The sequence below is a fragment of the Mesoplodon bidens genome (assembly GCF_964165515.1).
Source record: "Mesoplodon bidens genome assembly, chromosome: 2".
NCBI classification, from domain to species: Eukaryota; Metazoa; Chordata; class Mammalia; order Artiodactyla; family Ziphiidae; genus Mesoplodon; species Mesoplodon bidens.
Window position 1 is genome coordinate 160,253,292 of NC_138177.1, and position 26,504 is coordinate 160,279,795.

The 26,504-nt window shown below is 40.5% G+C and overlaps 1 protein-coding gene across 1 annotated transcript in view; it reads left to right on the forward strand.

Annotated features, from left to right (window-relative positions):
- Positions 1–26,504, forward strand: part of CSMD2 (CUB and Sushi multiple domains 2) — a 675,416-nt gene that overhangs the window by 566,464 nt on the left and 82,448 nt on the right. Inside the window, 5 exon segments of the mRNA XM_081223918.1 lie at positions 651–839; positions 4,500–4,677; positions 5,702–5,847; positions 12,687–12,767; positions 13,262–13,375. Of these exon segments, the coding sequence (XP_081080044.1) occupies positions 651–839; positions 4,500–4,677; positions 5,702–5,847; positions 12,687–12,767; positions 13,262–13,375 (708 nt within the window).

Sequence of the window (26,504 nt, forward strand, 5' to 3'; positions counted from 1 at the left end):
AGGTCAGCAACAGGAAAGAGCGGAGGTCAATGCTGAGCCCCAGTGAGGTGCTCAAAGAAGAATTGTTCACAAACGTGTAATAGATAGCTAGTAGGAAGCAGCTGCATCACACGGGGAGATCAACTCGGTGCTTTGTGACCACCTAGAGGGGTGGGATAGGGAGGGTGGGAGGGAGACGCAAGAGGGAGGGGATATATGTATACAAATCGCTGATTCACTTTGTTATACTGCAGAAACTAACACAACGTTGTAAAGCAATTATACTCCAGTAAAGATGTTAAAAAAAAAAAAAGAAGAAGAAGAAGAATGGTTCAATCTAGCCTTGTCTTCCTTGGGTCCCCTATTCCCATGGAAACAATAATAACAGATAGCATTGATTATGTTCTCACCACGTGCCAGGACTGTGCAAAGAGCTGTGTATATTTGATCCTACTGGATTCTCACAATAACCATTTTCTAAATAAGAAAACAAAGGCATAGAGAACGTAATTCATTTGCCCAAAGCCAATAGCTAGAAAATGAGGAAGGGCCCATCTGAGTCCATGTCTTGGTTCTCCACCACTATGCTAACTCCCTGGTACGCCTGTATTCTGGTCAGGGAGAAAATGCCCAGAGAGGAGAAAGTAACCTTCTCTCATGATCTTTTCCAGCCTATGAACTTCAAGAGTGCCCAGACCCAGAGCCCTTTGCAAATGGCATTGTGCGGGGAGCTGGCTACAATGTTGGGCAGTCGGTGACCTTCGAGTGCCTCCCAGGGTATCAACTGATGGGCCACCCTGTCCTCACATGTCAACACGGCACCAACCGGAACTGGGACCACCCCCTGCCCAGGTGTGAAGGTATGTCCCTTCCTCATCCCTGGTGATTCTTTTTAGGGACACTGATCCAGAGCAGTCCCAGCCTCCACGTGCCCGCTCCATGGGATCACCCATGCTGGGAGGTCCTGGCAAACTTTGTCCATCCTGTTTCCATAGAGATGAGACCAAGCCTATCCAGGAAGAGGGTCCTGGGACAGAGTTCTGGGCCAGCACTAGGGAGGACCTGGAAGAGATGTGGGTCGCAGCCAAAGGAATACATACTCAGCCCTTGGGAATAGCCAACCTCATGGGTTAGATGTCCCCAGTCAGAAGGGAAGACACTGATGTGCTGAGGGGTAGAGAGAGATAATCGTGGCACTTTCCTAAAGGGAGAAGAGAATAAAGCATCTTTCTAGGAAATTCTTGTTCCTCTCTCCACACCTCCCAGCTTATTCTCCCTCTCCTACACGAGCCTAGAGAAATCTGAGTTGATGATATCGGGGAGGTAGAGGTGGCACTTTCCTGGGTCTTCATTAACCAGAACCAGGATGGAGGAGGACCAAGAGGTCATGCTGTCCCTACCCCTGTCTGCACACCTCAGTTCCATTTTCCTTCCTTTTCCTGGAGGAGAAGCTGGGATTTGTCTTGAAAGGGGAAAATATGTCAGGAGGACAGTATAGTCCAGGAGAAAGCACTCCAGTTCCAGAATCAGACCGCCCTGGGCTTCATCTCTGAACCACTTCACCTCTCTGACCTCCAGTTTCTTCCTTAGTACAATGGATTCTCACCTCTGCTTCGTAAGAGCTGCGAGGGTTGCAAGATGGCTCATGTAAAGCGCCCAGCGCAGTAACTGGCCCAAAAACTTACAGTTAAAACTGGAAGTGCTAACTCTCCATAGATAAAGAGACCTTGTTTGCACAACTGAGCTGTTCTGGTGTTGGAATATAAGATCATAATCTCTAAAACTATTCAACTCCAGTTCGTTTTTCAGATTTTCAAAACCATCCTCGTGTATAACCGGTCCATCATTCTGGAATTGTTGGCTGGTCACCTGCTATATGACAAGCTTCATTGTGGACTTTTGTTCCCTTTTTACTCCTTTTTATGGCATCACAGGAGAGAGGAACGAGCAGTGCTTCCTCCATCAGACATCCTGAGCCACAATCCCTTCTTCCTCCTAAGAAAGTTCTTCCCTTAGCTTCTTTTATTTATTTGTTTGTTTGTTTGTTCGTTTGTTTATTTATTTATTTTTGGCTGCATTGGGTCTTCGTTGCTGCGCACGGGCTTTCTCTAGTTGCAGTGAGCAGGGGCTACTCTTTGTTGCAGTGCTTGGGCTTCTCATTAGGATGTCTTCTCTTGTTGTGGAGCATGGGCTCTAGGTGCGTGGGCTTCAGTAGTTGTGTCATGCGGGCTCTAGAGCACAGGCTCAGCAGTTGTAGCGCACGGGCTTAGTTGCTCCGCGGCATGTGGGATCTTCCCGGACCAGGGCTCAAACCTGTGTCCCCTGCATTGGCAGTTGGATTCTTAATCACTACACCACCAAGGAAGCCCTCTTCCCTTAGCTTCTTAGATGCCATCTTCTCTTGCTTTTCCAATTACCTTTCTGCCTGTGCCAACTTTTTGGTCATCTATTTCTTTGTCCCTTAAGTGTTGCTGTCCTTTGAATTTTTTTCCCAGACTGTCTTCTTTCCGTCACATCTCCAAATGCCATCTGTATCTGCAACCTTTATCTCTTTCCTGAGTTCTTCACCTGTACATCCAATTCCTTACTGAATATCTTCTCCTATCCAGAGGCATCTAAGTCCCAGCGTATTCAAAATGGAAGTCATCATCTTTCTGCCTTTACATTGAGATCCTCATCTAGTGAAGCGTGCCTCTAGTCCCCTGGTTATTCAGCCTTCAATTTGGGCAGCCGCCCTCTCCCTTATCCAACCTAGTCACCAAGTCTTGCTAATTCTACATCCTAATTGCCCTTCAAATGCATCCACTTCTCTCTGTGTGCTGCCTCCACCTTCATCCAGGCCACTTAGATGAGGCTCGTCACTGGGCTTCCAGCCTTCAGTCTGTGTTCCTCAATCCACTTTTCACAGTGTAGTGAGGGTGAGCCTTTGAAACCATTCATGTACTCCAGACTCTGCCCTGCTCAGAAGCTAGCAAGGTGTCCCCATCTCCCTTGGGGTAACGTCCAGTCCCCTTGGGGTAGCACATGATGTGCCCCAGGGCCTGGTCACCACTTACCTCCCCCTGTTCTCCACTCTCTCAGACTTTACGCTCCAGCTCAGCTGAAATACTTTCCATTTTCACCGTGTGCTGTCCTCTCTTAACCCCTGGTTCTGAGCGCATGCTGGTCCCTTCTTATAGAACATTGCTCTTCTCTCCTGCCTTACCTGTCTGGCCCTTGTCATTCCTCAGGTCTGAGTCTAAATGTGAATTCTGCCAGGACTCCCTCACCCCCTCACAGGACCAGATGAGGGCCCCCCCCAAACGTTCTGTGGCATTCCATGTTGATGGCGTGCTCCACCCTGGGCTGGAGATGCTGGTACACTTAGCTGTGTCCCAGGGCACTCACAGTCCCCTGGGACACACTCACAGATCAGAATCACATGCCATGGTATCCTTGCTGTCCTTTGCCTCCCCTGGCCATGCCTGGCACCGAATGGAGGTTCAGTACATGGAGGAGGGATGGCATGCCCATGTGCACCAGCTTCAGGATGCGTTCACATTCGCAGGAACCCTGGCCGCCGCTTGGAGGCATTGGGACTCTTTCTTCTCAGCCTGGTCCGGCTCCATCCACATCTCTGCATGATGACCCATGCCAATCAATACACTCATTATTCTGGACCAGGGTTTTTTTGGGGTTTTTTTTTTTGTTTTTTTCTGCCCAGAACCTCTTTTTATTCTCCTCCATGGTGATTAAATCCAAATACCATGGAGACTTCCAGGACTCTTTATACCCCTGCCTAAAGCCTAGATCAGAGTGAGTCTAAGTGTACGTTTGCTCTGGGGAGACAGAAAGAGAGGGAGAGAGGATCATGTCTATGTAGCAGATGCCTCCTCCGTGAGCTAGCACCGGCTGAGCATTTTACACGGAGCAGTTCATCTGATTGCTACCTCAATCCTATGAGGAGGGAAGCCTTAGTCCCATTTTCTAGGTGAAGAAAGAGAGGCTACACTTATCTAGTCAATTATCTAGTCAGTTAATGGTTTAGCCGTAATTTGAACCCAACCATAGCCTCACCACAAGAATCCACAACTCTTAAGACCAAAAGTGCCACTCCAAGAATCTCAGAATAAAAAGTGAAAGAAAGAGATACTATCATAATTTCTTACCTCTTCCCAGCAACAGTACTGAAGCCCTGACTCTAGTATTCCTAGGAAAGGAGAGGGCGTAGCTTTGATGTGTCCTTCCTTCTGGACAGGTCTCTTCCACAAGAAAGAGAAAGAGGGTGGCCAGGGGCTGAGGCAGGCCCACAGAGGACCTGCACTGAAGGTGAAGGGCCACTCGGGCTGTGGTGTGTTGGGAACAGCAGGGAAAGCCAGGCCTGGCCCTCCCTCAGCCCCATCTCCTCTCCCCATCCCGCCCAGCCTCCTGGAGCAGGATGATTCGTGCTGGGGGCTGGGACTGCATCAGGAAGTCATCTGAATTCTCAGGGGGGAGGTGATCTCCAGCACTCATCTGTGTTTGTGTCCTCTCCCTGGCAGTGCCCTGTGGCGGGAACGTCACCTCTTTCAATGGCACCGTGTACTCCCCGGGCTTTCCCAGTCCCTACTCCATCTCCCAGGACTGTGTCTGGCTGATCACCGTACCCATTGGTCACGGCATCCGCCTCAACATCAGCCTGCTACAGACGGAGACCTCTGGAGACTTCATCACCATCTGGTAGGACCAGCTGCCATGTCAACAGCCAATGAGAAAGGGACACTAACTGGGCTCTAAACTGGGTCACCCATCTATTTGTCCAGAATACCACGAGCAGAATGGTTTTAAATGACTGTCAGCCTCTTGGGTCTCAAAAAAACATAGTGGAATGAGGACTCAGCTTCAATTAGCCTTTTTGACTCCTTGGAGGGAAAGGAATGGCAAGACAGTGGTTCCCAACCTGGAGTCCTGCTGGGGGTCAGTCAAAGTACCAACGGGTATGGGAATGGGAAAGGACGTAGATGAACAGACTTTTCTCAGTATTTCCAGAGTCCAAACCAAAATTCTACATTTACCTAAGATAAGCTACCTGAACTAATGAAAGAGCTTTGGAGTGGAATTTTGTGAAATCCCACTGGTCATCTCATGCTGAGCCAGTGCTGACCACAGAACTGTCTGCAGTGAGAGAAATATTCCATATCTGTGAGGTCCAATATGGCAGCCACTCTACATGTGGCCATTGAGCACTTGAATGTGACGAGAGTGACTGAGGAGCTGATTTTTAAACTTTATTAAAGTTTAAATAACTTAAAAGTAAATAGTCCCATGTAGCCTAGTGGTTACCAAACTGGACAGCTCAGCTCTGAGTTATATAGTTAGTGTATCTTGAGTTAATTTTAAAATGGGAATGTGAATTATTAGTTGATAAGTGCAGTTTCCTAGACAGCTTTTTTTCCAAACCACTGAATCTTTGGACAAAGATATAATTTAAAAATTTCTTTGTTTGGAGGTTCTGGGAATCAGCAGAAGATAGTGAGATTTCTTCTCAAAATTTCCAGGGCTGGATAACTGTCACCTGACTGCCCTGGATTGATTTCTCACTTAGTTTCCAGACAATGGCTAAGAACAAATGGGAGGGACTGGATAAGGTTCCAGGGAAGGCAACACAGGGATGTCTCTTTGCTCACTGAAGGCCGCTGACACACCAGGTGGAACAGGTAGGCGTGGTGACCCGTGACATGCAGGACCTTCTTTCCTGTTGCAGGGATGGGCCGCAGCAGACAGCCCCACAGCTCGGAGCCTTCAGCCACAGCTTGGCCAAGAAGACAATGCACAGCTCATCCAACCAGGTCCTGCTCAAGTTCCACCGTGATGCGGCTGCGGGTGGGATCTTCGCCATAGCTTTCTCCGGTCAGTATGGAAGCCGGGGGGGGGGGGCGGGGTGGGTGGGCAGACTCTCAAGTGCTGGGCTTGACTCCTGGCTCCCGCGTTTGCCAGCTGTGGGACTTGGAAGAGTAACATAGCTTCTCTGCCTTGGTCTCCTCAGGGTTATGAGAATTCGTTGTGTAGGGTATGTGAGAGCTGCCGGCACAGGGCTCCATAAATGTGAGTCTTCCTTCCCCTCCACACTAGTAGGGCGAGAGGCCCATGACGCTGATCCTTGGCACCAAGTTCAAGTTCAGAGGCAGCAGAGTGAGGCTTCTTTCTTATCCATCATTCACACCAGCTCCCTGGCTGTGTTATCCCTTTACCTGTGCCCCACCCTGTCCCTCAGCACATTCTAGAGGCTTGTCCCACTCCAAGGGAATCCAGGGCCTCTGTCGACCCCACAGGAACTACTGTGCACAGACAAAATCAGGGAGAATTCAAGTAGAGGAGCATGAACAATTCAGGGTGCATCTGTCCTTATCGACAGCCTACTTTCTTCTAAAAGTCCAAGGTTATGGACCCAGGTATTTCCTCATTTTTGTTATAGTGGACACAGCATAGAAAAACTTATAAAAAGTTCTCGTGGGCTTGTGCCCAGCCATGAAATAACCCCCCTTGTTTACAATTTGCAGAACATTGCATCTATTTGGACTAGAAATCAGGAAGGCTTGACTTTATTCCTGGCTCCACCTCAAGTCAATGTCTGACCTTGTGTAGGTCTTTCCCCAGCTTGAGAGCTCAGTTTCTTCACCTGCGAATGAGGGGCTTGGAGTTTGTGACCTCTAAGAATCCTGTGAGGTAGTTAAGCAGCTATTATTACCCCCAATTTACAAATGAGGAAATGAGGGCCAAGGAAGGCAGGAGAGCCTTCCCCAAATTGCATGGCTATAATTGGGAGGAGAACCCAGTCCTTGTAGCTCTGCGCTGACTGCTCCAGTGGGACCGCACGGTGTTACTGCCTCACACGTGCATTTATAGAAACATGAAAGCATTCAGCCCTAAGTCCTTGGGAGAGTTAGTGATATCAAGACAGAAAGACAGAAACAACATTGTTGAGAGCGTCGGCAGCTCCAGCCGCTGTCCCCAAGGAGCTTAGGCCCAGGTGGGCATGATATGGAGATGAGAAACCCACCATCTCAATCTGCCTTGGTACCCACACCCCTCTTGTTGGGCACACTTCTCACCCCATTAATGGGACCCAGGTCTTGAAGGCTATGTCATTCTGACTCCATGTGACTTGCCCATAGAGTGGTAGAGTGTGGACTCCAGAGTCACACAGACTTGGGTTCAAATCTCTGCCACACATTAGCTATGTGACTGTGGGTCTGTCATTTACCTTTCTGAGCCTGGATTTCATTATCCACAAAATGGGAATCATATCAGTACCTAACCTCACAGAGTTAAATGAAATCATGCATGGGAATGCCTAGCTCTAGGCACAGAGTATAAAAGGTACTCAATAAATGGCAGTGTTAATAATCATCATCATCATTATCATGATCATCATTATTATTATATTTAGAGATTAACAGGATCCATATTGAAATCACCTCAGTCCTAGGCCAGATCTCTGGTCCCTGCTCTTGAGCATTCACCTACGCCAGGACCAGCTGAAGGAGGCCCAGCCCGGCCCTGGGGCGTCCTTGTTCCCAAGTTCTCCTGAGTAAGTCTGCCCAGGAGAGCATTTGCTTCTGTGTGTGTCCTGGCCACTGTGCCCCTGATGCCCTCAGATGAGACATGAGACCCTTAGGTGCTTGCTCAGACCATGGTCCAAGGCCTCATTGACTAGAGAGCAGACAAGGGCCTGGGTGAGAGGATCTACTGCTAGGCCCAGGCCAACGGGCTCGGGTGGGACAAGCTCTTTGCAAGGGGCCGAGTGAGCAAGAAGGCACCTTCCACCCACTCATAGGGCTTTTGATAATTGTGGAATATAGCAATGTGTAAAAACTGTGTGTAACATACATGTGCCGTTTAAAGAAGAATAAGATGAACACCCATGGCTGAGCCTAAGAAAAAGAACGCCAGTGCCTTTGAAGCCCTGTGTACCGCCCCCAACACGTTCCCCCTGCCCGACCCCCAGAGTTAACCACGATCCTGAATTTTCTGTTAACCATTCATTGCTTTACATTATAATTTTACTCCATAGGTGTATGTCTCCAAAAATATATACTGTTACATTTCACATGTTATTTCTGTTATGTAAATAGAATTGTTCAATAAGTGTTCTTCTGTGACCTGCTTTTTTCACTCAGAATTAAGCTTTTGAAATTCATGCAGATGCATGTGACTAGATTTAGTTCACTTTTCAATGCCATCTAATATTCCATTGCGTGAAGATAGTGATTTATCTAGTCTACTGTTAATAGGCATTCAAGTTATTTTATTTCAAACAATATGAGCATTGTTGTACATTCCTTCTTGTGGACAAGAGTTTCTCTAGGGTACATGCCTGTGTGGAATTGTGAGGTTGTAAGTATTTACATATTCAGTTTTACTAGGTAATGCCAAATTGATCGCACAAAGTAGTTATAACAGTTTACACTCTTCCTAGCAACAGAGGTAGAGCTTCTGTTGCACTACATCCATGCAAACGCTGGGCTTTATTGGACTTTAAAATTTTTGCCAACCTGGTGGATAGCATTTCACTTTTATGTTGAAGATGAGGATGAGCATCCTTTCATATCTTCATTATCTATTCATGCTTCCTGCTCTGTGAAATGCCTGCTCCCCATACAGCTTTCTTCCCCCAAGAAGAGATAACAAACAAGTAAGTAGACAAATAAAATCTTTGCAACTTGTAATATGTGCTATGAAAGAAACAAGTAGGATAGCAAATGAAAAGGTAGAGGATCTACTTCATGTAGAATAATTGGGGAAAATGTGTCTTAAGAGTTGGTATTTGAGACTAGAACTGAAGAAAAAGAAGGAGGCCAACTTGCAAAGAGCAGGGATTGGGAATGGGATGAGGGAAAGAATGTTTACCTTTTTATAGCCAAACATTAGCCCTAAATAAATTTCCTTTCATATGAGAACCAAAAAGAAGAAAAATACCTTAAGGAGACTTATGGCAATATTCTACAGTATTTTTTTAATGACAAAATAGGATTAGAATTGCAGAGAAAAATGCCCTTGGAAACATATAGTTTAGGAAATAGAAGGAAATTTTGGAAAGCATCTGCTTCCAGCATAAGAGTCTAGGTAACATGGACTCCAAATAAGAGCTATCTGGCTGAGAGACTAATAAAAGGGGAAATCATACCCCACCTGATAGGATGCAGTGAGAAGGACCCAGGATCACTTCTGTAATCGTCCCATCAAAGATGTACAACCTGAATCTAATCATGAGGAATCAGACAAACCTAAGTTGAAGGTAATGTATGTAATACAGTGTTACATACTAGAAATTAACTGGCATATAATTTTCAAAAGTGTAGAAGTCAGGAAGGTCAAGGAAAGACTTTAGAACTGTTGCAGACTAAAGGAGACTAAGAAACATGACAACGAAATGCAACGTATCGTTCTGAACTGGATGCATTTGCTATTAAAGACTTTATTGAGACAAGTGGTAAAACTTGGATGACATAAGCAAATGAGCCCTGCCCACTAGTTAGCATGTTAACACATAATGGAGTCAAAGCTGTATCAGTGCCTCACCCCCCCAGGGGAACAAGGGAGATGGAGACAAAAGGAAACAGGAGTCCTGAATGGCCCCCTGCCCTAGAGTTCTGCAGCAGTAACATGGTAGATGCAGTGTGTTTTGGGGGGTGGGGAGGGGAGAGAAGTTATCTGTAAAATATCAAAAGTCGTACACCAAAATGCTAGCAATGGTTATGCCCAGGTGGTGGGACTTGGGGAATTTTTATTTTATTGCTTTTTAGTATTCCACCAGCTGTCTGCATTGAGCAGAAATTTGTAATTTTTTAAAAAGTTAATTTTAAAAATGTAATGGGAAATCACCCGATCAAACTAATAACCACAAACTATAAAATATCCTCACGGTGTTTAGGTGGAGATTTCTTTTATTGATTTTTTTTCTGGGAAGGTTAAGTGTGTCCTAGAAGGTTTTAGAAGGTATGTTTTAAAGGTAAGCACGAGGCTGAGAATGGAAGGAATCAAATTTTTTTAAGCTCTATAAAGGAAAACATTGAGAATTGGCTAAATAAACATTTAATGCTTGTACAAGTCAAAAGAGTGCCATAAATAGATGGGAGCAAATGATAAATTGGGAAATAATCGGCAAAGATCAATCTTAAATATATTGTACATAGAGTTTTTCAAATTTATAGGAAAAATAGAGGCAAAGGACATGAAGAGAGAGTTAAAAAGAAAAATGTGGGAGGGAGGGAGACGCAAGAGGGAAGAGATATGGGAACATATGTATATGTATAACTGATTCACTTTGTTATAAAGCAGAAACTAACACACCATCGTAAAGCAATTAGACTCCAATAAAGATGTTAAAAAAAAAGAAAAGAAAACTGCAAAGAGTCTATTAACATGAAAAAAATATTTAGCCTAACTGGTTGTCAAATGCCAATAAAAGAAAAGAAGTGGTACTCTGTTGGCTGTCTATCAAGTTGACAAAGATTAAAATTGATGACTATTCCCCACCCCCCATGGCTTTAAGTTCTGTGAGGCGAGGACTGTGTCTCTTTACTCTTGCATCATCCACACCTAACACAGAGCCTGACCCAGGGCAAACCCCCAGTAGATAATCATTAAAAGGATCAGATGAAAGAAGAATGAAAGCACCCAGGGTTGGAGAAACTGTCGTTCTGTGGACAGTATCTGTTGGAGCAATTTTCCTGGAAAGAAAAATGGAAGTATGTATCAAACACAGGCCTGGTCCCCCCTGATTTATGTTAAATCAAGATTAAACCTGTCTGGTTACCCCAAGAGGGCTTCCTAAAGCTATATGTCACTCAATATGACGTGTTTCAGTGGACACATCTGTAGAAAAAATTACAGTTAAATCCTCAAAACATAATACAACATTTTAAATAAAACTACATGCAGGAGAAATCTTAAGTTACATTCCAGATACGATTGGTAAAATGTCAGAATGCCACATGAACATTTGGAACAGGTGTTTCAGGTGCCACTGGCTCTGAGATTATCCCAAAGTGATGTTTGCTGTGAAGGGTCCACCACCCAGCACTGTCCCAAACATGTTCTCACCATGCCTTTCGTATTTAGCCTTTGTTTCTGCCTAAGGTTTCTGTCTCAAGCTGAAAAGTCTGCAATGTTCATGGTGCAATACGCAATGCATAGAACTGCTGTTTTGTTACAAATGTACTAATCATTGGGTGATCATGTAGTGATGCTTTAAGTATTTACCTTCTAGCATAGTGGTTTGTTGCATATGTATAGGTATTTTGTAGTTTTCAGTACTTTTGGGGTCTTGGGTTATGCATTTTAATTTTTTCCCATTTAAAGTAATGGGAAGTAGACTCCTAGTAGCGTCTTGACACAGAATGTCTGATTTCCAGGAATGGATTATTGATGTCCAGTGGGAGATGCCTGTACTTTTAAAAAGTCATACACTCTAATCATTCCTAGTTTTATAAATAGAAAAAACTTCATAAAAGATGCATATATAGAAGGATGTTCATCACAGTTTCATTTTAAATTGTAAAACTTTGGAAATCTAAATGGTTAACAAGAGTGTCTGTTAAATAAATTTTAGTAGATTATATAATTAAATCCTATGAAGTCATTTCAATTATACTTTTGAAGGAATGTGATGACATGGGAAAATTCTTGCAATATAATAAGTGCACAAGGACCAACACAAAGTATGTCACATGGTGCAAATTTTGTTAAAGAAAAATCTATGTGCAGAAAATATATACCCTAAGAATTTACAGTAAAGGGTTACAGTAAAGTGGTTATCTCTGAGAAGCCAATGGATGAGTTTAATTTTCCTCTTACTCTTCTCATAGAAAATCTCAGGTTTTCTTTAATGATAATGTGTTACATTTGTAATTTTTTTAAAAAATGCTATTTCAAAAAACATAGCAAGGGTTGAAGTGACTTTGGAAATAATAACAGCAACAGCAGTGGCAACAGCAGCTAACACATCCAGCACTCAACCACGTACCAGACAATGAAAGAAAGCCAAGTTATGAGCCCACCCTGAACTTTACCTCGGTAACACCCTCCCCACACAGGCCAGTCTCTGCCCAGAGGGATGGCTTCTGGTTTAGAAAATCCACTGAAGCCAGAGTGTTTAGCCAAAGGTCAGAAGAGAAACAAGCTGTCTTTGCTGGTCCCCCACGTAAGCCACACACAGCATTTAGATGCTAAGTAGTGGAAAGAATATGGGATTTGAGAGCAGCCAGACCTGGATTCGAATCCTGTCTGTGCCACTTACTTCCTGTGTGACCTTAGAGAAGTAAGTGAAGCTTTCTGAATCTTAGCTTCCTCATAAGTAGAGTGAGAACATCTCGCAGGGGGATCAGCTATTGTGAGAATTCAAGGTGACAGCGTTTGAAAATGCTTGACATATAGTAGGTGTTCAGTAAATGCTTCTCTGCCCTCCCTTCAGCGTTTGGCACCATCACTGCCTTCTTAGATCCTCTCCTTTATTGTTAGTCTTGATATATGGTTCCTGGTTTTTGCATCAAAAGCAAATAAAAACAGATGGCAGCAGATAAGCAAAATAGTGCTTGGCTAATCTTGCCCTGGGTACAGATAAGTGCTCGTTAATATCTGCTGTGTGGATAGATGACGAGTGAGTACGTGAAGCACTGAACAAATGGATGACCATGTGCCCCAAGAATGATGCTCTTACACCGACTTGTCTGCTTTTGTCTTTTCAGCTTATCCGCTCACCAAATGCCCTCCTCCCACCATCCTCCCCAATGCTGAAGTCGTCACAGAGAATGAAGAATTCAACATAGGTTAGACCTCCCAAACCAGCAAGGATGGGGCTGGTGAGGAGGGGCCGGAGATGGGTGGGGCCTGGCCAGTGGGGCTTATCTCCACCTCCTGTCCATGGAGAGAAATAGGCCCAGTGCAAGAGGGTTGATATTCTGTCAACTGAGTTTCACCCAAAATACAACCACTTTTCTTTTTAGCCATATGTAGCCAGAGGAGCTAGGAAAGCAGTTTTCTTCCATGATTCAAGTCAGAATGTTTTGAGAAATAAGTCTGTGCAAGACATGATAAAAAGTTCCTAGAATGTGGAACACTGTTAGGCTCAGCAGGGCTGAGCTGTGAGAGGGGAGCCACAGTCATCTGGGTCATTTGACTGGAGCTGAGCTAGTAATTTAGTCTGAACAGAACACACCCCACCACTGATCGTCTTGCCTGGAAGTGGGTTCCAGCTAAGGGGTGCCAATCAGCCCTGCCCAGACTTCTCCAGGGAATCTCCATATTGGTCTTTCCTTGACAGGTGACATCGTACGCTACAGGTGCCTCCCTGGCTTTACCTTAGTGGGGAATGAAATCCTGACCTGCAAACTTGGAACTTACCTGCAGTTTGAAGGGCCACCCCCAATATGTGAAGGTAATCACACTGAGCCATGCCTTGGAGTTCCTCCAAAACCTCTCCCCTGTTTTCCTTCTCTCTATATTCCCAGTCCCTGCCCATGAAGCAAGAGGTCACTTGGTAAATGTTTGAATGAGTGAGTGAGCAAGTGCTCTAGATAGGTTCTCTGCTCTGCCCCTAGGTCCGGGGCTGTGATTTGGCTGCAGTGGCCACATTTATTTCTGTCTCCCTTTTTTCTAACTGACATTCCCTGGAAATGGCAGGAGGTTGTGGGACCTTGGTGGGAGTTGGGACTCACACACCAACCTTGCCTTACGGGAGTGCAGGTGCGTCCAAAACCCTATGTGCTGAACTAGGCAACCAAGAAACCACAGTTGTCTTCAATCCAGTGTGATGCCTTGATGAAAATGAATGTGCTTCACCAAGTTATCCCAACTAAGACCAAAAACAATTCTTTCCACTCATGAGGCATCTGATCTGGGGCAAGATACCTAACTGTGCTATACCTCAGTTTTCTCATCTGTAAAATAAGGATAATGATATTACTTATGCCATGGGCTTGTTATGAGGAATTAAATGGGTCAGTAATGTAAAGCACTTTGGAAAACTATGCCTGTCACATAGTAACTGTTCAATGTGGGCTATTATTATTGTTATTAGTTTTACTACTGCTTCTAGTGCTGTTGCTACCAACAGATATTTAGTAGCCCATGGAGAAACAGGTCAGCTTCTCCTCCATCTCTAGGAAATCAAGAGTAGGGAGAATCTGCAATATGGATTATTAACGAGGAAGAGAGGGGCTACAAGCCCCAGAATTAGGCTGCTGAGACACGGAGAAATACAGTATTTATTTCAGTTGAGCTGACCCACCCACATACCAAATGACCAGTCCCCAGTAAAAGTGAACTTTCACCTTCATCTGCTCCAGAATCTCCTTAATTTGCTCCAGCCCAAGTTTCTCATCATCTCTGGCTCCGTTTCTATGTCTACATGGCTCCAGTCTTCCTGGCTTCACTCCCCATTCTCAGCCTTGTGCTTTCTTCTGGGACTTGGTGTCATACTTGGGCTTCCCAAGGTGTGACCCTTCATAGTCTTTTTTATAATAGCAGCTTGATCGGGATATAATTCATATACCATGCAACTCATCTGCTTGAAGTGTATACTTCAATGGTTTTTAGTATATTCAGAGTTTTGCAACCATTATCACAGTCAATTTTAAAACATTTTAATCACCCGCAAAAGAAATCCTGTATCCTTTAGCAGTCAGTTCCCATTTCTTTCCAGCCCTCTCAGTTTTGGCAACCACCAAACTACTTTCTGTCTCTATGAATTTGCCTATCCTGGGTATTTCATATAAATAGAATCCTATGATGTGTGGTTTTTTGTGACTTCTTTCACATAGCATAACGTTTTATAGGTTCATTCATGTTGTAACATGTATCAGCACTTCATTCCTTTTTGTTGAAAATAATATTCCATTGTACCTATACCACATTTTGTTTATCCACTTATCATTGATGGACACTTGAGTTGTTTCTACTTCTAGCTATTATGAATAATGCTGCTATGAGCATTCATGTACAAGTTATTGGGTGAAACATATGTTTTCATTTCTCTTAGGTATATATCTAAGAGTGGAATTGCTGGGTCATATGGTAACTCTATATTTAAACTTCTGAGGAACTGCCAGAGTATTCTCCACAGCAGCTGAACCATTTTCTATTCCCACCAGCAGTGTATGAGCATTTCAATCTTTCCACATCCTCTCTGTTATTATTAACTGTCTTTTTAATTATAGCCATCCTAGTGTGTATAATGGGTATCTCATTGTTGTTTTGAGTTGTATCTTCCTGATGGCTAAGATGTTGAGCATGTTTTCATGTGCTTATTGTTCATTTGCATGAAGAAATGTCTCTTTGGATCCTTTGCCCATCTTTAAGTTATTTATATGTTTAATTATTGAGTTGTAGGAGTTTTTTTTATACTAGGTACAAGTCCTTTATCAGATGTGTGATTTTCAAAAAATTTTCTCATTTTATGGGTGGTTTTTTCACTTTCTTGATGGTGTTCTCAGAAGCACAAAAGTTTTTTATTTTGATGATGTCCAATTTATATATATATATTTTTTGGTGCTTGTGCTTTTGGTGTCATATCTGAGAAACTATTGCCTAATCCAAGGTCAAGAAGATTCACATCTATGTTTTCCTCTAAGAGTTTATAATTTTAGCTCTTACATTTAGGACTGTATCTATTTTGAGTTAATTTTTATGTATAGTGTGAGGTAGGGGTCTAGCTTCATTATTTTGCATATGGATATCCCGTGGTCCTGGCATCATTACTGGAAAGACTATTCTTTCCCAATTGAATTGTTTTGGTACCCTGTTGAAATCTATTGACTATAAATTTGGGGTTTTATTTCTTGATACTCAGTTCTATTTTCTTGATCTATAAGTCTATCCTTAGCCAGTACCACACTATCTTGATTACTGGAGCTTGGTCATATGTTTTGAAATCAGGAAGTGTGAGTCCTCTAGTTTTGTTCTTCTTTTTCAAGATTATTTTGGATATGCTGGATCTGCTGAATTTCCATATGAATTTTAGGATCAACTTATCAACATCTACAAAGAAACCAGCTGGGATTTTTGTAGAGATTGAGCTGAATCCATAGACCAGTCTGGGTCTCACTGCCATCTTAACAATATTAGGTCTTCCAATCCATGAATATAGGATGTTTTTCCATTCATAACCTCTTCAGTGTACAACTTTCTTTTACATTTTGGCTTTTTCTTCTCTTTTCTGCCTCAGCTAATGCCTTGTCCAATGATGTCCTAGTCTTCTATGACAAAGATCAGACATTTTTCTATCAGCTCAGAAGCTTGCTATAGCAACTTAGAAAATTTGGTGAAATTCAAACCTAAAAACATCACAGTGCAATTATAGAACATCAAGGATAAAGATAAAATGTTAAAACCATCATGGAGACAAGATAAATCAGACTCATAGCATTATTGCATCAACAGAAATACCTACCAAAAGATAAAATGCAGCAGGAAAAGTAATTGTAAACTGAACTTCTAAACCCAGCCAAATTATCAATTAAGAGTGAGAATGAATTAATGAAATCTTCAGACACACAAGGACTAAGTTACTACCTTACTAAAAGCATAATTAAAGGTTACACTTCAGTGCATTAGTCAGGATAGGATAGACATATGCTGCAATAACAAGCAATCCCCACATTCAGTGGCTTAACACAACAAAAGTTTATATCTTCTTCAGGCAAAATCTTCTGTAGTCCAGGTAACTCTATAGAGCTGATAACTCAGTGATCCAGGCTGCTTCAATCTTGTGCTGCCATCTGAAAACTAGGCCCCTGCCTCCATCCTCCATTGCAGCAGAGGAAGAAAGAGAGTGGACATTCACATAAGGGCTTTTCACTTCCTCAGCCCCAAAGTGACACACATTATTCTACTCACATCTAACTGGCCAGAAATAGGCACATGGATGGAAAGTGAAGTTTTTTATATGCTCAGGAAATAAAAGAAAGTCTGATACTGGTAAACACCAGAAATATCTACCACATTCAGCAAGAAAAAGGTGAATACAGGTAGAATGATTCAGATGCAAAACTTAACAATAAGCTAAGAAATCAGTAAAATATGGTAGTAAATCTAAAATATACTGACTATAGAAAATAAAAACTCTGAAGACAACTGGAGAAATGACATTGGAGAACCTATTTTAAAGAAAGAAAAACAGCTGAGGACCCTTTCCTGCTGAGGAAAGCCATAGATATTGATTAACCATGTACATTATTAAAAATATATACATTTAAATACAATGTTTAAATTTATGCATAGTTTTCTTAAATTATGTATGTCCATAGTATGTGTAAGTTCTAAATTCATAACTAAAAATAAAGAGAATAAAGTAAATTTGATTAATCAAATAGGAAACATTGAAGGAGAAAAAAATTTTTTAAATCATGGTAAACAGAAAATACAAAATGAGGTAGCAAAACTAAGTGCAAGGGCTTCCCTGGTGGCACAATGATTAAGAATCTGCCCATCAATGCTGGGGACATGGCTTTGAGCCCTAGGTCCAGGAAGATCCCACATGCCACGGAGCAACTAAGCCCGTGCACCACAACTACTGAGCCTGTGCTCTAGAGCCTATGAGCCACAACTACTGAAGCCACGTGCCACAACTACTGAAGCCCGTGTGCCTAAAGCCCATGCTCCGCAACAAGAGAAGCCACTGCAATGAGAAGCCCACTCACCACAACAAAGAGTAGCCCCTGCTCGCCACAACTAGAGAAAGCCCACGCACAGCAACGATGACAATGTTTGATAAATTTATTTATTAAAAAAAAAACATGTGCAAATATATGTGCAACCGTGATAAATATAATTGAATCAAACTGCTAATTAAAGGTCAGAGATTTTCAGATTGGTTAAATTTTAAAAGTCTAATTATAAGCTTTCCATGAACTTAGAATTGAATATATTCATTTGCCTCTCTAAGGTCATAGCTAGAAAGGTGTCAGTCATCCCTGGTATGAAGCAAAATGTTAAAAAAAAAAATAGATAGCAAGTACTAACCTCTAAAATCTGGTGTAGCAAAGCTAATAACAGACAAAATAGAATTTAAGGCAGAAAGCATTAAAAGACATAAAGAGGGATATTTCATGCTGGTAAATATAATCTACCAAGAATATATAATAGTCATAAACTTCTGTGCACCTAAGAATAGTATTGAAATATATAAAGGGAAAATTCATAGAATTACAGGGAGAAAGGGACAAATTCACAATTACAGTGGTAGATTTCAACACATCTCTTTCAATCACAGACCAAGAATAAGTAGTTAACATAAAATATTTGCAAAATATAGTTATATTAATGAACTTTTGTTGCAAAAAAACCATGCCAAAATTTAGAGGCTATAAACAGTAATTATTTATTTTCTACAGAAGTTGTACTTTAAATATAAGTACCAGATAGATTGCAAGGCAAAGAAGATAAAAAGATATGCCATACAAATGGTAAACATAAGAAACATAAAGAAATTTCAAATAATACTGCAATCAAGGAGTATTACCGAAAATAGATATATTTAGAAATGACAAATAGGCTAACTACATTAAAAAAGATATACAAGTGTATATGCAGATGATAAAAGAGATTCAAAACACATGAAGGAAAAAATCAACAGAACTGAATGTAAAAAGTAAAGACAAACTACAGAATAAGAGAAGATATTCAGAGTATGTGTATTTTTTAAAAGGCCCGGTACCTAGACTATGTAAAGAGCTTTTACAACTCGTAATAAAATAATCCAATGAAAATATGTACAAGAGACTTGAACAGACACTTTGTAAAATAAGGTATGAATGGCCAATAAGTATATGAAAACATGCTCAACGTGATTAGTCATAAGGCAAATGCAAATTAAGCCATAATGAAATATTACTATGCACCCCCTAGAATAGTTTAAATTTAAGACTGACAATACAAAATGTTAAAAAGGATGTGTAACAATTAGAATTTTCATATATTGCTGGTTGGGATGTAAAATCATACAATCACTTTGGAAAACCGATTGGAAGTTTCTTTTTTTTTTTTTTTTTTGCGGTACACGGGCCTCTCACCGTTGTGGCCTCTCCCGTTGCGGAGCACAGGCTCCGGACACGCAGGCTCCAAGGCCATGGCTCATGGGCCCAGCCGCTCCGCGGCATGTGGGATCTTCCCGGGCCGGGACGCGAACCCGTGTCCCCTGCATCGGCAGGCGGACTCTCAACCACTGTGCCACCAGGGAAGCCCGGAAGTTTCTTTTAAAGATAAATTCACCTACACTGTCACCTGGCAATTCTACTCCTAGTTATTTATCAAAGAGAAATGAAAACCTATATCCATAAAAAGACTGGTATATGAATTTCTAATAATCCAAAACTGGAAACAACCTAAATGTTCATCAGTAGGAGAATAAATAAGCAAAGTGTCCTATGATTGCTACAGAACAATAAAAACAAAGGAAATAGTGATATATAAAACAGCATGAGTTGACTCTTACAAAAATTATGTTTAGCAAAAGAAACCAGACACAAAAATAATGCATAATATGTATGACTGATTCACTTTGTTATAAAGCAGAAACTAATTAAAAAAATGCATATATGATTCCAACTACATGAAGCTCTGGTATGCAAAACTAATGCTTATAGAAATAGCATCATTGATTTCCTGGAGCATTGGGGCAGGTCATACTGATTGCAAAGAGGCATAAGAGAACTTTCTGGGGCAATGGAAATAATCTATATCCTGACTGTGGTAGTGGTCACACAGATATATACATTAGCCAAAACTCATTAAATTGTGTACCTAAAATATATGTGCATTTTATTGTGCATAAATTATATCTCTAAGTTTTTGAATTTTAAAAAGAAATTCATGAGTTATAAGCAGAAAAACAGGCTTACTGGTAAAGTAAAAAGAAGTACCTGAAATAAAGAGTAGCAAAATAAGCAAACCATTAGGTAACTTAAACAAAGGGAAAAAGCAGGAGTTTACAAAAACAAAAAAGGAAGAGTGGAATATAACCGTTGAACCAAGGAAATTTTTAAATTATGAGACTATTTTGTACATATCTATGCCAAAAAAATAGTGATATGAATGAATTTCTAGGAAGCTATAATTTAATAAAATTGACCCCAGTAGAGAGAGAAAATTTATACTTTCAATATTCTCTTTAAAAAGGTGGGGAGAATGTTTTCAGAGGAAGCCCCACCAAAAACATCAAGACTAGATGGTTTCACGGAAGAATACTACTAAATCTTCAAAGGCCAGATATCTCAAGCATAGGAAAAACAAAAAACAAAAAAACTTGTAAACACTAATGCCTAAATCTGATAATGTTGCACACAAAAAGGCAAACCTATGGACCCATCTCATTTGAGAGAGCATGCCTGTTGCCCTCTGATGGAGGCAGATTCAAGTAGAAGGTAAAAAGCTTGAAGAGATCTGCTACTGGAAGGAGCAGACCATAAGGCCTGGGGAACTTAAGTATCACCACACCTCAGTGACCTGTGCTGGCTGTCAGGTTAGTGAAATCTGGAACATTTCAAAAGCCAGGCTGGTTTCCTCCTTAGAAGCCATTCTTATATAATTCCAATGTTGCTTCTCCATTTCTTCTAAGTCCCACACTGACCATCTTCCTTAGGGTGATATGTTTATCTTTAGGTATCTTTTCTTTTAATCAAATTATAATTGACTTACAATATTACATTAGTTTCAGGTACACAGCATAGTGGTTTGATCTTTTTATAGATTATGCACCACACTGTTATTATAATATTATTGACTGTATTCCCCATGCTGTATATCACATCCCTGTGCCTTCTCTATTTCCTAACTGGCAGTTTGTAACTCTTAATCACCTTCAGCTGTTTTCCCAACTCCCCATCCCTCTGTTTTCTGGCAACCACCACTTTGTTCTCTGTATTTGTAAGTCTGTTTCTGTTTTGTTATATTTGTTAGTTTGTTTTGCTTTTCAGATTTCATATGTAAGTGAAATCATACAGTATTTTTCTTTAACTGATTTATTTCACTTAGCATAATACCCTCCAGGTCCATCCATGTTGTTGCAATTGGCAAGATTTCATTCTTTTTTATGGCTGAGTAATATTCCATTGTGTATATATACCACATCTTCTTTATCCATTCACCTATCGATGGACACTAAGGTTGCTTCTATATCTTGGTTATTGTAAATAATGCTGCAATGAACATTGGGATGCATATGTCTTTTCGAATTAGTGTTTTCATTTTCTTCAGATAAATACCCAGGAGTGGAATTGCTGGATCATATGGTAGTTCTATTTTTAATTTTCTGAGGGAACTCCAGACTGTTTTCCATAGTGGCTGCACCAATTTACATTCTCACCAACACTGCACAAGGGTTCCCTTTTCTTCACATCCTCACCAACACTTGTTATTTCTTGTCTTTTTGATGATTGCCATCCTGACAAGTGTGAGGTGATATCTCACTGTGGTTTTGATTTGCATTTCTCTAATAATTAGTGATGTTGAGCATCTTTTCATGTGCCTATTGGCCATCTGTATGTCTTCTTTGGAAAAATGTCTGTTCAGGTCCTCTGCCCATTTTTAATCAGATTGTTTGTTTTTTCTGATATTAAGTTGTATGAGTACTTTACATATTTTGGATATTAACCCTTATCAGGTATACCATTTGTAAATATCTTCACCCATTCAGTAGGTTGCCGTTTCATTATTTTTTAACATCTTTATTGGATTATAATTGCTTTACAATGTTGTGTTAGTTTATGCTGTACAACAAACTGAATCAGCTATATGTATACATGTATCCCCATATCCCATCCCTCTTGCATCTCCCTCCCACACTCCCTATCCCACCCCTCTAAGTGGTCACAAAGCAACAAGCTGATCTCCCTGTGCGATGCAGCTGCTTCCCACTAGTTATCTATTTTACATTTGGTAGTGTATATATGTGAATACTACTCTCTCAGTTCATCCCAGCTTACCATCCCCCTTCCACTTGTCCACAAGTCCATTCTCTATGTCTGTGTCTTTATTCCTGTCCTACTTCTAGGTTTGTCAGAACCATTATTTTTTTAGATTCCATATATATGTGTTAGCATACGGTATTTGTTTTCTCTTTCTGACTTACTTCACTCTGTAAGACAGACTCTAGGTCCATCCACCTCACTACAAATAACTCAATTTCATTTCTTTTTATGGCTGAGTAACATTCCATTGTATATATGTGCCACATCTTCTTTATCCATTCATCTGTCGATGGACACATAGGTTGCTTCCATGTTCTGGCTATTTTAAACAGTGCTGCAATGAACATTGGGGTACATAACTCGTTTTGAATTATGGTTTACTCAGGGTATATGCCCAATAGTGGGATTGCTGGGTCATATGGTACTTCTATTTTTAGTTTTTTAAGGAACCTCCATACTGTTCTGCATAGTGGCTGTAACAATTTACATTCTCACCAGCAGTGCAAGAGGGTTCCCGTTTCTCCACACCCTCTCCAGCATTTATTGTTTGTAGATTTTTTAATGATGGCCATTCTGACTGGTGTGAGGTGATACCTCACTGTAGTTTTGATTTACATTTCTCTGATGATTAGTGATGTTGAGCATCCTTTCATGTGTTTGTTTGAAATCTGTATATCATCTTTGGAGAAATGTCTGTTTAGCGCTTCTGCCCATTTTTTGGACTGGGTTTTTTTTTGATATTGAGCTGCATGAGCTGCTTGTATATTCTGGAGATTAATCCTTTGTCAGTTGCTTCATTTGCAAATATTTTCTCCCATTCTGAGGGTTGTCTTTTCGTCTTCTTTATGGGTTCCTTTGCTGTGCAAAATCTTTTAAGTTTCATTAGGTTCCATTTGTTTATTTTTGTTTTTATTTCCATTTCTTTAGGAGGTAGGTCAAAAAGGATCTTGCTGTGATTTATGTCATAGAGTGTTCTGCCTATGTTTTCCTTTAAGAGTTTTATAGTGTCTGAACTTACATTTAGGTCTTTAATCCATTTTGAGTTTATTTTTGTGTATGGTGTTAGCGAGTGTTCTAATTTCATTCTTTTACAAGTAGCTGTCCAGTTTTCCCAGCACCACTTATTGAAGAGGCTGTCTTTTCTCCATTGTATATTCTTGCCTCCTTTATCAAACATAAGGTGACCATATGTGCGTGGGTTTATCTCTGGGCTTTCTATTCTGTTCCATTGACCTATATTTCTGTTTTTGTGCCAGTACCATACTGTCTTGATTACTGTAGCTTTGTAGTATAGTCTGAAGTCAGGGATCCTGATTCCTCCAGCTCCATTTTTTGTTCTCAAGATTGCTTTGCTATTCGGGGTCTTTTGTGTTTCCATACAAATTGTGAACTTTTTTGTTCTAGTTCTGTGAAAAAATGCCATTGGTAGTTTGACAGGGATTGCATTGAATCTGTAGATTGCTTTGGGTAGTATAGTCATTTTCACAATGTTGATTTTTCCAATCCAAGAATATGGTATATCTCTCCATCTGTTTGTATCATCTTTAATTTCTTTTGTCAGTGTCTTATAGTTTTCTGCCTACAGGTCTTTTGTCTCCATAGGTAGGTTTATTCCTAGGTATCTTATTCTTTTTGTTGCAGTGGTAAATGGGAGTGTTTCTTTAATTTCTCTTTCAGATTTTTCATCGTTAGTGTATAGGAATGCAAGACATTTCTGTGCATTAATTTTGTATCCTGCTATTTTACCAAATCCATTGATTAGCTCCTGTAGTTTTCTGGTAGCATCTTTAGGATTCTCTATGTATAGTATCATGTCATCTGCAAACGCTGACAGTTTTATGTCTTCTTTTCTGATTTTGATTCCTTTTATTTCTTTTTCCTTGCTAACTGCTGTAGCTAAAAAACTTCCAAAACTATACTGAATAATAGCGGTGACAGTGGGCAACATTGTCTTGTTCCTGATCTTAGAAAAAATGGTTTCAGTTTTTCACTGAAAACTGTGGGTTTGTCATATATGGCCTTTATTATGTTGAGGTAGGTTCTCTCTATGCCCACTTTCTGGAGAGTTTTTATCATAAATGGGTGTTGAATTTTGTCAAAAGCTTTTTCTGCATCTATTGAGATGACCATATGGTTTTTAACCTTCAATTTGTTAATATGGTGTATCACATTGATTGATTTGCGTATATTGAAGAATGCTTGCATTCCTGGGGTAAACCCCACTTGATCATGGTGTATGTTCCTTTTAATGTGCTGTTGGATTCTGTTTGCTAGTATTTTGTTGAGGATTTTTGCATCTATGTTCATCAGTGATATTGGCCTGTAGTTTTCTTTTTTTGTGACATCTTTGTCTGGTTTTGGAGTTAGGGTGATGGTGGCCTCATAGAATGAGTTTGGGAGTGTTCCCCCTCTGCTATATTTTGGAAGACTTTGAGAAGATAGGTGTTAGCTCTTCTCTAAATATTTGATAGAATTCGCCTGTGAACCCATCTGGTTCTGGGCTTTTTTTCGTTGCAAGATTTTTAATCACAGTCTCAATTTCAGTGCTTGTGACTGGTCTGTTTATATTTTCTATTTCTTCCTGGTTCATTATAGGATGGTTGTGCTTTTCTAAGACTTTGTCCATTTCTTCCAGGTGGTCCATTTTATTGGCATAGAGTTGCTTGTAGTAATCTCTCATGATCCTTTGTATTTCTGCAGTGTCAGTTGTTACTTCTTTTTCGTTTCTAATTCTATTGATTTGAGTCTTCTCCCTTTTTTTCTTGATGAGTCTGGCTAATGGTTTATCAATTTTGTTTATCTTCTCAAAGAACCAGTTTTTAGTTTTATTGATCTTTGCTATCATTTCCTTCATTTCTTTTTCATTTATTTCTGATCTGATGTTTATGATTTCTTTCCTTCTGCTAACTTTGGGGGTTTTTTGTTCTTCTTTCTCTAATTGCTTTAGGTATAAGTTTAGTTTGTTTATTTGAGATGTTTCTTGTTTCTTTTGATAGGATTGTATTGCTGAAAACTTTCCTCTTAGAACTGCTTTTGCTGCATCCCATAGGTTTTGGATCATCGTGTTTTCATTGTCATTTGTTTCTAGGTATTTTTTGATTTCCTCTTTGATTTCTTCAGTGATCTCTTGGTTATTTAGTAGCATATTGTTTAGTCTCCATGTGTTTGTATTTTTTACAGATCTTTTCCTGTAATTGATGTCTAGTCTCATAGCATTGTGGTCAAAAAAGATACTTGATACAATTTCAATTTTCTTAAATTTACCAAGGCTTGATTTGTGACCCAAGATATGATCTATCCTGGAGAATGTTCCATGAGCACTTGAGAAAAATGTGTATTCTGTTGTTTTTGGATGGAATGTCCTATAAATATCAACTAAGTCCATCTTGTTTAATGTATCATTTAAAGCTTGTGTTTCCTTATTTATTTTCATTTTGGATGATCTGTCCATTGGTGAAAGTGGGGTGTTAAAGTCCGCTACTATTATTGTGTTACTGTCGATTTCCCCTTTTATGGCTGTTAACATTTAAATGCCTAATGTATTGAGGTGCTCCTACGTTGGGTGCATAAATATTTACAATCGTTATACTTCTTCTTGGATTGATCCCTTGATCATTATGTTATGTCCTTCTTTGTCTCTTGTATGTCCTTCTTTGTCTCTTGTAATGAGAATTGCTCCTCCAACTTTCTTTTGATTTCTGTATGTGGAGTATCTTTTTCCATCCCCTCACTTTCAGTCTATATGTGTTCCTAGGTCTGAAGTGGGTTTCTTGTAGACAACATATATATGGGTCTTGTTTTTGTATCCATTCAGCCAGTCTATGTCTTTTGGTTGGATCATTTAATACATTTACATTTAAGATACTTATCGATATGTATGTTCCTATTACCATTTTCATAATTGTTTTGGGTTTCTTTTTGTAGGTCTTTTCTTCTCTTGTGTTTCCTGCCTAGAGAAGTTCCTTTAGCATTTGTTGTAAAGCTGGTTTTGTGGTGCTGAATTCTCTTAACTGTTGCTTGTCTGTAAGGGTTTTAATTTCTCCATCAAATCTGAATGAGATCCTTGCTGGGTGGAGTAATCTAGGTTGTAGGTTTTTCCCTTTCATCACTTTAAATATATCCTGCCACTCCCTTCTGGCTTGCAGAGTTTCTGCTGAAAGATCAGCTGTTAACCTTATGGGGATTCCCTTGTGTGTTATTTGTTGCTTTTCCCTTGCTGCTTTTAATATTTTTTCCTTGTATTTAATTTTTGTTAGTTTGATTAATATGTGTCTTGGCGTGTTTCTCCTTGGATTTATCCTGTATGGGACTCTCTGCACTTCCTGGACTTGATTGACTATTTCCTTTCCCATATTAGGGAAGTTTTCAACTATAATCTCTTCAAATATTTTCTCAGACCCTTTCTCTTTCTCTTCTTCTTCTACAACCCCTATAATTCGAATGTTGGTGCATTTAATGTTGTCCCAGAGGTCTCTGAGACTGTCCTCAATTCTTTTCATTCTTTTTTCTTTATTCTGCTCTGCAGTAGTTATTTCCACTATTTTATCTTCCAGGTCACTTATCCTTTCTTCTGCCTCAGTTATTCTGCTATTGATCCCTTCT